Source organism: Phaethon lepturus, unplaced genomic scaffold, assembly GCF_000687285.1.
Source record: "Phaethon lepturus isolate BGI_N335 unplaced genomic scaffold, ASM68728v1 scaffold7300, whole genome shotgun sequence".
NCBI lineage: Eukaryota > Metazoa > Chordata > Aves > Phaethontiformes > Phaethontidae > Phaethon > Phaethon lepturus.
Window position 1 is genome coordinate 4,582 of NW_010513957.1, and position 15,788 is coordinate 20,369.

The 15,788-nt window shown below is 39.3% G+C and overlaps 1 protein-coding gene across 1 annotated transcript; it reads left to right on the forward strand.

The window, feature by feature from the left end:
- Positions 1–3,407: 3,407 nt before the first annotated feature.
- On the forward strand, positions 3,408–13,728 carry TRUB1 (TruB pseudouridine (psi) synthase family member 1; the record flags this gene model as incomplete). The annotated part of the gene is made up of 5 exons (XM_010291451.1): positions 3,408–3,489; positions 9,175–9,247; positions 10,509–10,648; positions 11,765–11,821; positions 13,196–13,728. Coding segments are annotated over 5 exons (567 nt in total), but the record flags the coding sequence as incomplete, so codon positions are not given.
- Between the last annotated feature and the right edge of the window lie 2,060 nt (positions 13,729–15,788).

Here is a 15,788-nt window from a genome sequence, read left to right on the forward strand (position 1 = left end):
AATCTTTAAATGGTTTGGGTCCTGGTCTTTAGATGAACGGGGGCAAGGATGTAGGGGCTATTGATAGGCAGAGTGTTCTCTGATGAGTTGCTGATGTAAGGACGCTTCCTGTGACAATCTGCACTTTCTAGGCTTTTCCACTGCCTACACCACCTACTACCTTGCTTTTTTTTGTTTCAGGTTGAGTGGGTTGAAGGCAGTGTGGTTGTGAGCAGTTGCTGTCTGTGTTCCTGCAGCGATTTGTAATTTAAGAGTACAGGAAGAATGCCCCTAGATGTATTTTATAAAACTGGAAGAAATAAATGATTGCCACCACAGGTGAGAAAAGGTCACCAAAGGATTATTACATGACTCACAAGCCATTGGGTGCTTCTGAGGGCAGTATGAGTTAAGTCTAAAGAGAGTTAATGCTGAATTTTGACACAAAGTAAGAGGAACAATAGATTAAGTCTGGACTGTCATGTTATTTTCTACAAGCTCCAGGTCCTGCACACTAACAAAGGGGAAGTAATCCCTATTAAGAGGCTAGTAAGAATTATGATATATAATTGTAGATACCCAAGAGTACTTCAGAGACTGATCATAAACCGATGGTGATTCTTAATTTCCTGACCTGTTACAGCCAGCTTTGTGGAGTCATTTGTGACTCTTTAAAGGCTCCTGTAAGGAATGGGGGTTTGTGACTAATTTTTAAAGATGTTCCTTTTACAAACTGGATGGCTTTTTTGCCCTTTTTGAAGAAACTAAAGGGGAGGTCAAGTGTCGAGATTTGGGTTGTGTTGTTCATACAGTTTGTGTTTGCCTGTAAACAGATGATACTGTCTCTCTGTTGCTGGGAGGTCAAATACGTTACTGTAACAGACAACATGAAGCAAGGTAACCAAAACCAGAATTAAGAGGAAGAGTCATTCAAATTGAAGTAGTTTCAGTCCTTTGATTTGGAAACATCTGAAGATGGTATGTGAGGTTTCAAAACTTTCAGATTTAGAGTTTTATTGAACTGCTGAGTTCATTCATTGTGCTAGAATTATGAAGATCTGCTCACATGTTTTTATTAACCTCTAGAATAGTTGCTGAATAGTGTCTCTTTCTAGGTATGCTATTAAATGTTAAGAACTAGATTGGAAATCGGGCAATTTTATGGTCCTAAAAGTAGGTAACATACTTTAAAATTTACTTAAATAGATGCTGTGGAGCAGCCTTCACCCATTCTTTCTTTAAGTTCTTTTCCATGCATTCCGGAAGTGTGTAAACTTCAAGAATTTGATTTTTAATTGCCCAATTTTGCAGTTTTCAGGGGATTCGGACATCAGCAGTATTTAGGAAAAATATAGCCTTAATGTGGTAAGCAAAGAATACAGTTACTTTAATATAAAAGTCTGCACTCTACTGCCTTTTGTCTGTCTATCCTGCTGCTTCCATTTCGTGGCAGTTGCTTGAAGAAATACATTCAAATGTCAGATTGTCACACAGAACAAAACCAAGGCATATTTTAGTAGTCCCATGTCTGGTTTCAGCTGCAATAGAGTTAATTTTCTTCACAGAAGTTAATATGAGACTATGTTTTGGAATGAAAAAAAAATGTTGATAGTGTGCTGATGTTTTGAGTTGTTGCTAAGCAGTCAAGGACTGTCCGGCTTCTCGTGCTGGGCTGCCAGCGAGCAGGCTTGGGGTGCACGGGAAGCTGGGAGGGGACACAGCCAGGACAGCTGACCCAGGCTGGGCAAAGGGACATTCCATACCATATGATGTCATGCTCAGTATATAAAGCTGGGGGAAGAAGAAGGAAGGGGGACACACGTTCACAGTTATGGTGTTTGTCTTCCCAAGTAACTGTTAGGCATGCTGGAGCCCGGCTTCCCTGGAGATGGCTGAACCCCTGCCTGCCCATGGGGAGTGGTGAATGAATTCCTTGTTTTGCTTTGCTTGCATGCGTGGCTTTTGCTTTACTTATTAAACTGTCTTCATCTCAACCCACAAGTTTTCCCACTTTTACTCTTCTGATTCTCTCCCCCATCTCACCATGGGGGAGTGGGCAAGCGGCTGCGTGGTGCTTCGTTGCTGGCTGGGATTAAACTACGACATCCCATTTTGTAGGTGTGATTTATATGGCTACACTATTATTACTTGAGCTTGTTTGTACTTCGCAAGTACATGAAAAAGGATGCATTGCATCGAGGAGTAAAATGTTAGTGCTTATGCCTAGTTGGATGTGTTCCAGTAGAATTTACTCAACCAACTCCTAGAAGATACATCCTTTTACAACTTGGTTCAACTTTGTATTGCCTTAGTTGGGAGTATGTTCATTGAAACCTTACTGGGGATTAGGCGTATGGAACACCTCAATTTTTCTCTCCCAGGCTGTATAAATGCTTTACTTTGAAGACCCCTGGACTTAAGATATGGCTGAGGGAAGTGGAATGGGATAGGCAGTGGGTCAAATGGCAGATTTCAATATCTCAAGGTAGCTCCAGACTTGACCCAAACTCATGTTACAGAGTGAGTCTTCATGTGTTGGCAGTCTTGTGAGAAGACGTGGCGCAGCTTGTTCATGTGAAGAATTCTGTCAGCTTCAAGCACTTTCTGCTGTATGCCCATAGCCTGGCAGCACTGAGGGTGAAAATGCAGAAGAGAAGGACATCAGGTGAAATGCAATAAGACAAGAGCTACTGGCCTGGGAACAGGTTAATTCCTTTTTGCAAGCTACAAACACATACACTGAAGAATTCTTTAGAGAAGAACTGCGTAAGAAAAAACCCTGAAACAGAAATATTCGGAGAACCCATGACAAGCAGAGATGTCACTCGGTGGCCTTGCACTCTTTGTGCTGGTCACAAGGTCCTTACCAGATTCCAGATGTTCAAAACTCCACCTTTAAGCTATTGTGTATCACTGCATTTCATGGCAGAAGTGTTGTAATGCTTTGCCTTGGAAGTGGGTGTTTTGCTTTCACAAGTAAAGGTTGGGGTTGGGGTTGTTTGTTTTAAATTGTGAAGGAATAGAAAAATTGTGTGTGAAAGGTATTCCATGTGCCTTGCTTCAGCAGTGACATATGACACCCTGCAGAGACTTTGATTTTACCACCCTATTATTTTCTTTATGGTATTGATGTATTTATAGTAAAGATTAGATTGCATGTTGCTTCTTCCTGGGGTTTCTAAAACTGAAATCATAGGTGTATGTAATGCAGGATTTAATTTTTATTTAGTTCCATGTCTTTTCATCTTTACTTTTGCTTACCCAGAGTTGCTGGATTGACTATTCAGATAGTATTCTTCCTGTTCTGATTTCAAGTACTTGGTCGTTGCAGTCTTTTTATTAAAAAACAAAACAAAAAACCCCCCAAAAAATGAAAAAAGAAACAACCTTGAAGACTTGACTCACTAATCTCTCTTTTTCATTCCCAGAAGTACACTGCTATTGGACTACTGGGCAAAGCTACTGATACACTAGACGCTACGGGAAAAGTAACTGAAGAAAAACCTTATGGTAAGCATAAATATGTCTATATGCTTGATGTAATTTGAAGGCATGAATGGTCTCTATCATTGAAAAGCAGAAGAGATGTTTGGGACTCTCTGAATTAAGTTTAAATGTGAAATCAAACTAAGATTATTTCATCTTCAACTTCAATGCTCATATAATTCAGACCAGCTTCATGTAATTATGTCTAGTGCAAGTGTTCATTTCTGTTGGGGAAAAAAAACAAACCAGGCATTAGATTAGGAGGGAGAAAATAGAATGGGGCAGGACTGTATCATTTTGAATCTTTGACAGGCTGACAAATGATGTGCTATGTCCAGTAAAGTTTTCCTTTTTCAGTGTGTAGTCCCTTGAGTGCTCTGTTACTAACACCCTTCAAGGCCAGTGGAGGAATAAAGTACTTAGCTCTTCCCTCTAGGACGGCCATTTAACTACAGACTGCTCAACATAAAATGAGGGTGGCATAAACTGCTTTCTACATGTGTTCACCTACCAAATCTTGCTCTTGCTTGCAGTCTGCGTCATAGCAACTTTAATGAATTAACTTTACTGACCCGCAGAGCACAGTGCAAGAGTTAAGGCTTCAGAACTAATTCTGACTGTGGCTTTGTTGGAGTGGACATTCCACAATACCCATGGTGTCTTAGAAACAGCACAGGACTAACCAGGGAAACACCAAATGTATTTACCATTAGTTCTTTCACAACCTAGGGTAAAAAGTAAAACCAAAAACCCAATAGGTAACTGGTTGCTTAGCAACTTTTACAAGTGCCACACTGTTTCTGGTGCCTGGTAATAGGAACATACAAAGATTATCTTTTTTTTTTTTTAAGTAGTGTGATGAAAAAGGTGGCCTGGTTTCTACCCCAGTCTCCTTTCTTTTGCAGTGTTTCTTTTTGCATGAGGCCTGCAAGTGTGAGTTTCTTATCCACATTAACTTGATGGATCATCTCAATAGTATTATTAACTAAGTAATGTTACTCAGAGATGTTGGCTCATTAGGTTCTGCTTCAGGATCAAGTTCTAAGTCTCTCTCTAAGCTTCTGAAGGACTGAGTATCCACATGGTATTAAGAGTTGCCAACGTTTCACGATAGTTGGAGAACACTTTCTTGGTTTTTATGTATACCTCCCAGAAAGTGAAATTCTGTGGTTCTGCTGCGCTGAGTAGTATTCATTGTAGATACTTGCTCACATATAAACTATGAAATATCATTTCAAGATGCAGCTTCTGTGGTCAACTAATAAAAAAAAAAATCTGTTTCTTGAAACACTAGTCTTGCTTTCTTTTTATTGTTTACTGCAGATGGAATTTAGAGTGTTGTTTTTTTGTGTGTGTTTCTTTCACTGGTAGCTCTTGTTAGTAGTTCCCACCTCTGCACCACCTCCTCTGTTGCGATGGTTTAGCTTTCTGTTGGACTGTGTGCTTGGGGAACCGATTTGGGTTAAAATACCCCCTGTTTCTGAGTCGCTTATCTCTTTGAACTGAGATCAGTTCATCATGCAGCTCATCATGTGGTCTCATGAAAAGCATTATTGACATTGCTGGGGAAGTGCAGTTTTGGGTGCTGGACAAAGTTTCCTTTTGCTCAAGCTGATGGCTGAAAGAAATGCACATGAGATTGGTCTCAGTTGCTTTCCATGTTGGTCCAAATCAGTCAGATTTTAATTTTTCAGACAGAAGAGAGAACATGCATACTCCTTCTTTTTCTCCATGCTACTTAATATATTTTTTATTTCCTTGCTTCCTTCCCTCCTGATAAATCAGGTATTTCTCATCTTTTCCAGTGTCGGAAAATCATGCAGTTCGGTTTTCTGCATGATTCTCTGGGTGGCCCACCATCCCTATTCCCAATCAGTACTCCAAGAACAGACAAACCAGATGCTTGAGCTTAATTTCAGCTTTCCTTTGACACCTAGAAGGATCTTGGGAGAAGCAAAGCATCTGCTAGAATATATAAATCCTGCATGTGCCAGCAGCATCCAGGATTGAGCCTTAGTACAAAGAAAGGGCACTAAAACAACTTGCAAGATACATAAAACTCTTGTGGTCCAGTGGAATCATTCAAGAGGAACATGCCAGCAGAAGGTTTCCTGCTATATTAATTACATGAAAGTGTTAACGTTTTACTCCTCAAAATGTTCCTAGACAGCAGTTTAGAAAGCAAACTGTTTTGTATTACCGTTAGCTGCAATGAAGGGACATACTGAATAGAGCTCCTTGGGTTTAACCCCTCCTGAACTTCTCATAGTTTTTTGTTTGTTTCTTATCAGACAATGAATTTGCATTTCCACTTTGAAATTAGGTTACGGTTTCATACTACACCCAGGATATCACATTTCGTGTTCCTCTGGTGCTTAAGAACATTGTTTGTTGCCCCTTTTTTAATGTTTGTAACTATGGACAGGAATGTGCATTCTGAAACCCAGCTGCCTACAGACTGTATCCAGACATGGAGAACAAAATTCACGAGGATTTTCTGCAGGTCTCTGATGATTATGCTGAAATACGTGTTTAATAGCACTACCTGAATAATTTAGGAAATGTAGTCCTTTCAGCATTCTGCATTATTAGCAAATAATTTGTGCTAGGCCAGATTGGGTTGAGGTCATCAGCTATAGTCCTGTTTGACTGTCATAGATAATTCTTGTGTTCTGTTTTGGTGTAGTTTGTTAACAAGAGCAGGGCAGTATCACCCTTCAGGCTTCTTGAGGTTGTGGCACAATTGGCACCTTTTGGTTTGGTAGCTTTATTTAATTTCCTTTATGATTATAGCAGGAAAATTAATCAATGGTCACCAGTGTTCAGAAGCACAATTGTTCTTTAAAATTTTCATGTTGGAAGCTAATAGGCTTATAGTACATGTTTTCAGAAGCATTGGAGGCCAGAAGTTTTGGGTGCTTTGGGGTGGTTATAGAATCGTAGGGAATGGTCCACTGGAAGATGCATAGCCTGTGCAGAAATCCCATAACCACACTGTCAGTCTAAAGGCTTAGGAAGAAATTTAGAAATAAGTGTTGAATGTATTCCAAACAGTGTACTCACAGAGCAGCTACAATCATTTTGTTCTAACCTAAGGCTGTCGTTATTCCTGGGGACTGGATGCAGTTATCCCGTGGGCCAAGCCTTAACAATCACAGAATTGTTAAGGTTGGAAAGACCTTTAAGATCATCAAGTCCAACCATCAATACTCACTGAATTCATTGTCAAACAGGGTGGCAGCCTCCACATGCCTTCCTGGAAGGATGCAGAGCTGCAGTTTAAGTCCAGCTTCTAGCACAAACTCATGGTCTGTCATATAGCACATGAGGATACTTGGTATTTGTGATGAGGATAGTGGGAGGAATAGCCTAACTAGCAAGGGCAGTGACAGACATGTCCTGCAGAAATGTCTCTCAAAACCCCTTACCCTCAGGGAGTAGAGAAGGGAAGTCAAATAGGGAAAGTTTTGGGACTGTTGATGCTAATTAGCCTTTATGGGTATGTTCATATTTCATGCTTGATGGAGGATTGAGTCCAAATGGTGCTCTAAATGTGCTGACCAGACAAGCTGTTAACCTACTAAACCCAAGCCCACTGGTGGGCCGAAGGGAAGGGAAGCAGTTCTCCTGGGCATCAGGACTGCATTCCCCGCCATCTATGCTGTGGATGTAATGACTGTGGGAGCTGAAAGGTGGTGAAGGAGCTGATTCACAGTGCGGCTGTGTGCCCCGCAGAGCCACGAGTCCAAATGGATGCCTGGGACAAATACACAGTTTAGGCATAGTGAAGCTGTTTGCGATGAGACTAATAGCGCATTTTTTATGGCTGAGAGCTGGATGAAAGCTCCACCAGCTTGTGTGCTGCTCTAGGAGAGGGCAAGAATCCAATACAGTCCATTAACTCAAAGGCAGTGCATGATGAAAAAAAAAAAAAGCACATGATTTTAGGTTTTCAGAATGTAATACTAGCCAGCTTGTGCCATGATGTATCACAGAAGACAAATATGATTTATTCTAGATCTTAGCAAACTCATCTGTAAATATTTACTTTGATAACACATCACACAACTTTCTTTGTTAATGGCTTCATACATCATTCCTCACATGGGGATTTTTTTTTTTCTGAGATAGAGATTGCCTGTAGCATGAGTGATTTCCAGAGAGGCTAGATGTAACCTCTCAATCAGGGGAGTATGAAATCAGAGCAGGGATTGAACTCGGGTGTCTCATTAAATGCCCTAGCCACAAATGCAGTTCATGGCTGAAAACTGAAAGAGCACCCCAAGCTGACGCTTATCCTTAGATCTTAAATACTAAATTCTAGCCTGAAACAACTTGGGGTTCACAAAGAAGGCTGACAAAATCACCAATATAGAGCTGGGTCATGTTAATGTTCTGCCATGTAGTTTTCTTGTGATATGTTGCTAAACTAGAATAATACAAACAGAAGACTGTAGTAACTATGTAAGAAGCTCTTCAGAAGAAGATCCAGGCTTACTGTACAACTGATTTTGTTGTTCCTACCCTGTATTCTGATGTACATTGGTCTCTCTCAGCATCCCTGACTGACTTTTGTGCCTTGCAACCTTGCTGTTAATGACACTTCTTGAGACAGCTTCTGAGGCCTAGGGACAGCATCTGCGTTTGAGGCTGCAGAGTGTGCTTTGCAGAAGTGAGGTACCACATTGCCATCTTCCAAAGCTGCTGTGGAAAGAAACCTCCTCTTTCTACTTACAGCATGAAGTACATCTATTTTGTAAGGTTGGCAGGTAAAGGTCTGTTCTAAAACATAATGACTGCTCAATAAATAAATTCGGTTGGTTTATGTTCTAGGATGCTGTTGACTTAGTAAGGTGACACTAATTGAATATAACTTAGGAGAAACAGGACTAGTCAAGTCCTAGACAGTAGAAATACACTGAAGTGCATTCATACAGATCTCATGTTTCTACTCTCTAAACAAATTAGGGATGGGTGTCATCTCTATTGAATAGTATTTCAATGAACCAGTGCAATCAGCCTCTGGGGTTATAGCCTTCTAGTAGAAGTGGGACAGATGTGTATGTGTACTCTTAAAAGTAGATTGCCTAAAGCAGCTAACTTTCTTTTACAGGATTTCTTCAGTAAAATTGCCTTACTTAATATATAACAATACCCTGGTGTGCATTTGCAAGTTAGTTGCTGATACGGAAATTTGATGTTTTGTTCCAGATGCAGTCTTTTTCTTCACTAGAAAAAAAAAAAAACCCACAATGCTTTTGTTTTTTAATAATCTCTTGTATTTTTCCCTGCAGTTAGGTACTCTTAGAGAGAAGTTGCCATGGTTAGATGAGCGTTTTCTTCTTTTTGGTCTTTTAGCAAAAATCAGAATAGGACAAATTTTGTGGTTTTTGCATAGTTCCCAAGAAAAATGAATTTGCAGTCCCAAGAGAGAGAAATTGCAAAAGAAAACTGTGTGCATTGGGATTTATGCCCTTCTGAAAGTGTCCAGACTGTCTTAATCACCTTGGACAGTTTGTTCCACTCTTTTTGTGATAATTCACACTCCTACCTACATTCTGGTTTTTATCTCTTTTCTTTGGTGTTTTTCACTCAATCTAAATTCAGATGAGACAGAACTCTTCTTTGTATCTGTTTGCAGGATGTGATTGATGCATTATTGCCATGTGAATAATCAGTGCTAACATACTTACTGTTTTCTTTCTACAGACCAGGTAACAAAAGGAGATCTTGAAAATGTGCTGCAAAAGTTCACAGGGGACATAATGCAAGTTCCTCCACTGTAAGTTACACAATATTCAGACACTCTTGGCAGTTGTGTTCAGTTGTTGGGACTTGCTGATAGAAGTCAGTTCTCTCAGAAATAAAAAGACACATTTTGGCAAGAGGAGAGAGGCAAGGCAGTCTTAGGAGTTTTAACATTTGCGACTGCAGGTCACGCCCGTTTGAACATTGAGCACAAATGGTGACCTGGAGTCTGTGGGGTTTTTGGGTAAGTGTAAAACAGCGAAGCAGTCTTAAACAGCTTTGCAGGGCATGGTGGCTTCTATCCTGCCTTCCAATTAGAAAGCATTAAGTCTTTAATTTTACTTATGGGGCAAGGGGAGGCTTACTGACGTCTGTGTGGAAGTGCCTTAAATGACTTCAAATTAGTTTTCTGAAAACTTTGAGTGAGCTATCAGTGACTGAGCTTCCGTAGCTTAGCAAATTTCTTCTAGTCAGATGAGCCGTAGTAGCTGGCAACGTGCACGCACTTAGCTTGTGACAGATGGCTTTTATGGTGATTTAAGCTAACATGCTTTCCTTTGCGTTTGCAATGGGTCAGTTACTGTGGTTCCAATGTGAGCCCTGTATGGTCAGTAATTTGGTAGGTGTTCTGCTTCATGTGACCTGTTTCAAATTACCCTCTGCTTATTTGAGCAAGATCTTCTTTGATTTTTTCCATGGTATTCTTTCTGTCAAGACCAAAGTTGGAGCTTTGCATAAAGTTTCATGTAATCAGTGAAATTAATTTTGTTTGTTCTATGGTGGTCTCCTAAACAAGGCTACGTAAGTTGGCAGTTGCTGTCCAGGGAAGACCCTGGTATGAGACAAGTAAAAGTGCAAGGCAGAACTACAGGACTTGCCTGAGCAGCTCCCAGTGCTTAGTTCAGCATAACACTGAAACAAATGCCTTGCAGACTTCTGAGAGACAGTATGTTAAGAGGCAGCTGCAAGTGTTGTACCCCTTATAGAAACCCTTTTTTTCATAAACTACAAACTGAGTAATGAAAAACTTTTAAATCTGTACAGCAAGAGGTAAATACAGGGCCATCTCTTGTTTTCCAGTTTATATAGCTACTGACAAATGAGATGATTCTGTGTCCAAGAGTCTTCAGAAGCACTTGCTAGATAGGGTTTGTTTTGTTTTTTTGTAAGCACTTGCAGAGGATTAGAAGGGTAAAATGTATGTTACTGTAGTACGGTATTAACAGGATCTGAAGAATGGCAAGCTTGTTCTATTACAACTGTATGACACACATTTTCATGCTTTGTCTGATCAGCTATTCTGCTTTGAAGAAGGATGGAGAAAGGCTATCAACTCTGATGAAGAGAGGAGAAGCAGTCGAAGCAAAGCCTGCTCGGCCAGTAAGAGTGTACAGCCTCTCTCTCCAACAGTTCCAGCCACCACTGTTCACACTGGGTAAAGGCCAAAGATTATTTCATGGAGGGATGCTCCCAGCTTGTTAGTGTTTGTTTACACTCAGAATGGGACTGAGATAGTGAAATGGGTTTCATATCCCTCAGCTACTTATTTTGGTGTGAGCCCATGTGCAGAGACTTTCACTTTGCAGTAAAAGCACTATATTTTGGTTTTAAGTTAAGCTGATTATATGTAATCTTTCTGTGAGGGAAAATTCTGAGAGGCTGGTCAGGGGATTATTTGCATCTGTCTGTGATTTTGCAACCTCCAGCTCACTCCTCCTTTCTCAGGTCTGCTTACTACACTTTGCCCATTCTTTTACCCAGATGCCCAGACCTGCTGGCATCTCTTCAGGGCACAGCAAGGACCAGTATCAGTTACTGTCAGGCCTCTTTCTCAGTTGAGGAGGCAGGATCTTAGCCTTCCTTCTGTCATACGTGAAGAAACTTGGGTAGTCCATTAAGCAGCACATTAATAAATAAACCAAAAAGACTCTTGTAAATGTTTAATGCTACTGTAAGGTTAAGATTATGTTGTGCATTGATCAGCTACCTAGCTGACCCGTAGTCCTCTGGACCAGATGGTGAGCAGGTATGAGTGACAGAACTCAGTGCTGTGTTACTTCAGCTCTTAGGTTGTGGTTGGGTGTCTAGCAGCTGATCACTGGCAGAGGGGGAAGGCAAGGGCTGAGAAAGCAGGGAAAGTTAAAGGTGAATTTTAAAATATTACTGGAGCTGCCTATGTGCAGTATCTTAAAAGCATTGATAGTTTAGATTATGCTTGAAATAGCTTTTTTTCATCATTAGAAATATGAAACAACCTTCTGAAACCTTTAAAATGAATACGATTGAAGCATTTGTTAACATACCACAGCATGTACTTAATTTCTAGTGAGTTAGTTCAATTGCCATTGTATTTACTTTCCCTCCTGTCTAGTTTAGCAATCTCACCCGCACATATGTTACAGGATGAATAATTGATGTTGCATCCTATAAATATTTTATCACTGGGTGGTTTGCTTAGTGCATTTTTACATTTATGTGGGGGCATGGTTTCCGTGTAACAGTAGGTTTCACATTGCCCTGTCAATTTACCATGTTACTATTAACATTCCAGATGTTGAATGTGGTGGTGGCTTCTATGTCAGGAGCCTGGTCAGTGACATTGGCAAAGGTAGGCATGAAAAAACCCATGACAGTTTAAGGAATGAATGTGTCTGTTTATGGAAAAAAAAAAATGTCATTTTGTGTATCTCCAGTAACTAGACCTATGTGTTACTTTGCAGAACTGTAGTGCTATCACTTGTTTTTATATGCTAAAATGTTTTCCTTGGGAGCATGGGGAAATTGAAGGCTAAATAATTGCCAGAGGACCTTGGGGGCTGAGGGGTAAAAATGGAGGAAGTAATAGCACTGAGCAAGGTAATGCAAAGCAAGGTGGAGATTTCTTTTTTCCTCCTCCATATGTTAAAGCTAACTCGGATTAAGGATGAGAAGAAGGAGGATCCTGTCTTTTTAAACATTATTCATCACATTTTGAAAACAGATTGCACAGAACATTACCATGCACATAATAAACCCTGTCTGCTGGAAGGACTTCTACATTTGTGATGAGTTTTCTAGTGTTTTCTTTTTCCTTTACCTGAACTGTGAATGGTTTTGCTTTCCCACAGGGTTATCTGTCTTGTGTTCTGCATCTATCAAACTGCATGATGGAGAACAGATAATCCATTTCAAATTTTTTTTTAAATAATACATTTGCAGATCAAGAAAGCAAGTGATATGGGATAACCCTGTGAATTTCAATGTTGTTATTTGTGCTTAGGCAAGTCAAAGATTCTCTTTCTGTTACTGCCTTCTGAGCATCCTGGCTTATGTTTAGTCCTTCAGTGACAAACCAAGATAAAGTCTGTCCTCAGCTGGTTTCTTTTCAAAAATTTAAAATACAGTAAAAATCTTCCTGCATTAGAAAGGATGGGAGAGAATATTGTAGTATACCTATGCACTTACAAGTCAGCTCCGGTTGCTGTTATGTTTTGTAGCCCCTCATTATGTAATTCTGTCCTATTAGTATTTATTTAGCATAGCAAAACATTTGTTCATATTTTTTATTTTTCCTTATCTTAGTTTGTTACCCTGAAGGCAGCAAAAGATAAAAATGTAATAAGTCCTTCTTGAAGGCAAGAAGTGCTAAGACCTGAAAGTCTGTGGAAAAATAGTACTTGGTCTTCTAAGTCACTTGTGACTACGGAATGTTCTGCTTACATCTTATGTCATTATTTCCTCTCTTTTCATTCTGACTTAAATGTGGAAAACGTTTTGACAACTTTCTGTCAGATTCTGAACTCTTTACTACACTGGAAATCAAAGGAATTCCTTGGCTCAAATTTAAGAAGATGTAAATGAGTGATAAATCTCGATGAACTTCCCTCTCAAACAAAGCAGAATAATGTAGAAGGCTATATATAAAAATACGTTTTAAGTGAGTTGTAAATAGTTAAACTTGACCATGCACTTTTTCTAAATCCTCTTTTCTGCTTTGCTGTAGAACTCTCTACCTGTGCCACTATGCAAGAGCTGACCCGAACCAAACACGGGCCATTTACGCTAGAGGAGCATGCCCTTTATGAAGACAAATGGACAATTGATGAAATTGCACGATCCTTAGAGCATTGCACGTCTCTTCTCCCAGGAGAGCCATCTCATAAAAAATTGAAGACAGAGCATCATGGTGAAACTGCTATGAGCTGTGAAGATAAGTGATAAGTTGGGTCAAGGAAAAAGACTGAATGATTGAGACATTTTAAGATTGGATTGGAATTGTCTTGCCTCCTGTGTAAATCTACAAGTCTGTACTGTGAGGGTGAAAAACAACAGTGCAAGAAAAATGGTTCTTTTGTTTTCTGGGGTTGCAGAACATGCACTGAAAATATCCAGTGCTTGCTGTTTCTTGATCTGTTTATTTCTCCTTGTACACTGTAAATGCGTCTGCCACTATGTAAAATGTTCTTAAACTTTTAAAGAATTTGTAGGGTACAATATAGCTGTTGTTGCTATTTCTTCAATAAAAAGATTATAAACATTAAGATTTGATAAATGTGGTAAAAAAAAAAAAATCTTTTTTCTTTATAGCTGGTAATCAAACCCTGAAATACCATGGTGACAAGACTGTCATAGTTTGAAGAATACAAGAATCTGATTTGGCAGTTCGCTTTCTTGAAATCTGTTTCAGGATATGTCCATTTTACTGTAGTTTTTCCTATGCAGATAGTTCCTTCAGTCAAATGTTATCCAGAATGCATTAAATGTAGATGCTAATATTTTATGTTAAGTCTGAAGTATCATTGTAAGTAAATAGTTTCAAGTATAAATAATCCCCAACAATAACTTTTATAAAAAGTGTTGTGAAGAGTGCAGTCATCATTACAGGTGTATGTCTTATTTTGGTACAACGTCCCAATTGGTGACCATCCATGATCTAAAATACAGTTAACTGTTACACCCTTCATAGGGCTTAGTGAATTTACTTTTGCTGCCTGTGATTTGCTTGAGCTGTCTCCTGTGGGTTGGGTAGAAGGCTGTACTTCTGGGCTTGGACTGATTTGATCCTGACTAGTTGTATGGGCAACAGAAGGACCCACCATCAAGGATCCTTGCTGAAACCATTTGAATTCACTGGGGCAGTGAGGGCCTGTTCCACGGTTGATGTAGTCAACAGAATTTGATTGCACTGATTATTTGTCACCACTGCTTCCCTTGGGATTTTCAAAATGGCTAAAAAACAGTGGTTTAAGAATGCTAAAAAAGCACCCTAGTTTGTTTCCATGGGTGTAATGGATTATCCTAGAAGAACTTCCCTATGTATTATCACCATACAAGTTGGTAGCAGGTGTGTTTTCCTTTTGTCATAATGAGGAACATGAGTAGTTTAAGCATGGGAGCGGTATCTGAGAGAAAGCCCTGCTTTTGAAATTGTCACTGAAATGTCACCAGAGAGGAATGGACTGGCTGCCGTTACAGCTTTGTGCCTGCTGTCAGCCAAGTGGCCTGCTGTGGCTTTGTGCAACTCCTACACCTTTGGGTTTTGGTTCTGGAGTACAGGGACTTGACTCTTTTACTCTGAGTGTCTGAATGCTGTAAAGGCAAGAGTTTGTGCTTATATTAGGGTGTATCTTTGAGAGAGAGACATGAAAATTTGATGTAATGACGCTGTGTTAATGGACTTGCTACTTTCTATGGTAAATTATCTTGATAGCAAATTACCTCTATTGCTTAAAAGAAGTTGTGTTTTATTCCCAATTTGACTTGAATCCCCACACACTGCAATTTATGGCTGTGTCTGCACCTTACGAAAAAGGTATTGTGTGAAATGATCAAGTTCTAATCTTACTTTAAATCGAAGAAAGGAAATAAATATACTGAAGATCCTCATTGCAGGATACCTTTCCAGACATCTATAGGTTGTTTTTTTTGTTTTCTATACAATAAGAAACTGAAGTCTATGTAAGATTAATGAAGCTTTTGTTTAGAGGGAGGATAGAGTTTATGTTTTGTTGTTCAGTAAACAGTTTTCTTCTTTTGTATATTCTTATAAAGAATTTAAGGGGAACGGTGAAAATATCACAAGCAACTTGAAATGTTAGAGCACTGTAGCAGCAGCATATTTAATGTACAATGTGGATATAGTAACCATTGTGAGAAATTTTGAGATAGGAGAAAAGAGTTGTATTCAGTAAGAGAACAGTGAGAAATGTTAGTTGTTTCTTTTCGGGTGGGTTTTTTGGTACTTTGGATAGAAACAGAGAAGAAAGAGATTATTTCCTAAAGAAATCAAATAAAGCAGAAAATTTCATTTTCCAGTATAGTTATCGTGAATGATCAAAGACTTTGATTGAAACATAGCTTCTTTTCTTGTATAAATCTGTATTTTTCCAAGAACCTAATTTAGGTTATCCCAGTGGTCTTCTAGATTAAATTCTCATTTATCTTTCTGCTTTTTTAAAAATAGTCCAGTAGATATAATTCTATTAGTCTACTTGTTTCATCTACAGGGATTTGTTTCTTTAAAAATTAGTGCAATTGAGAAACCGTTCTATTAATATAGTGCATTTGTATACAGTGTTACAAATGTCTAGCACATT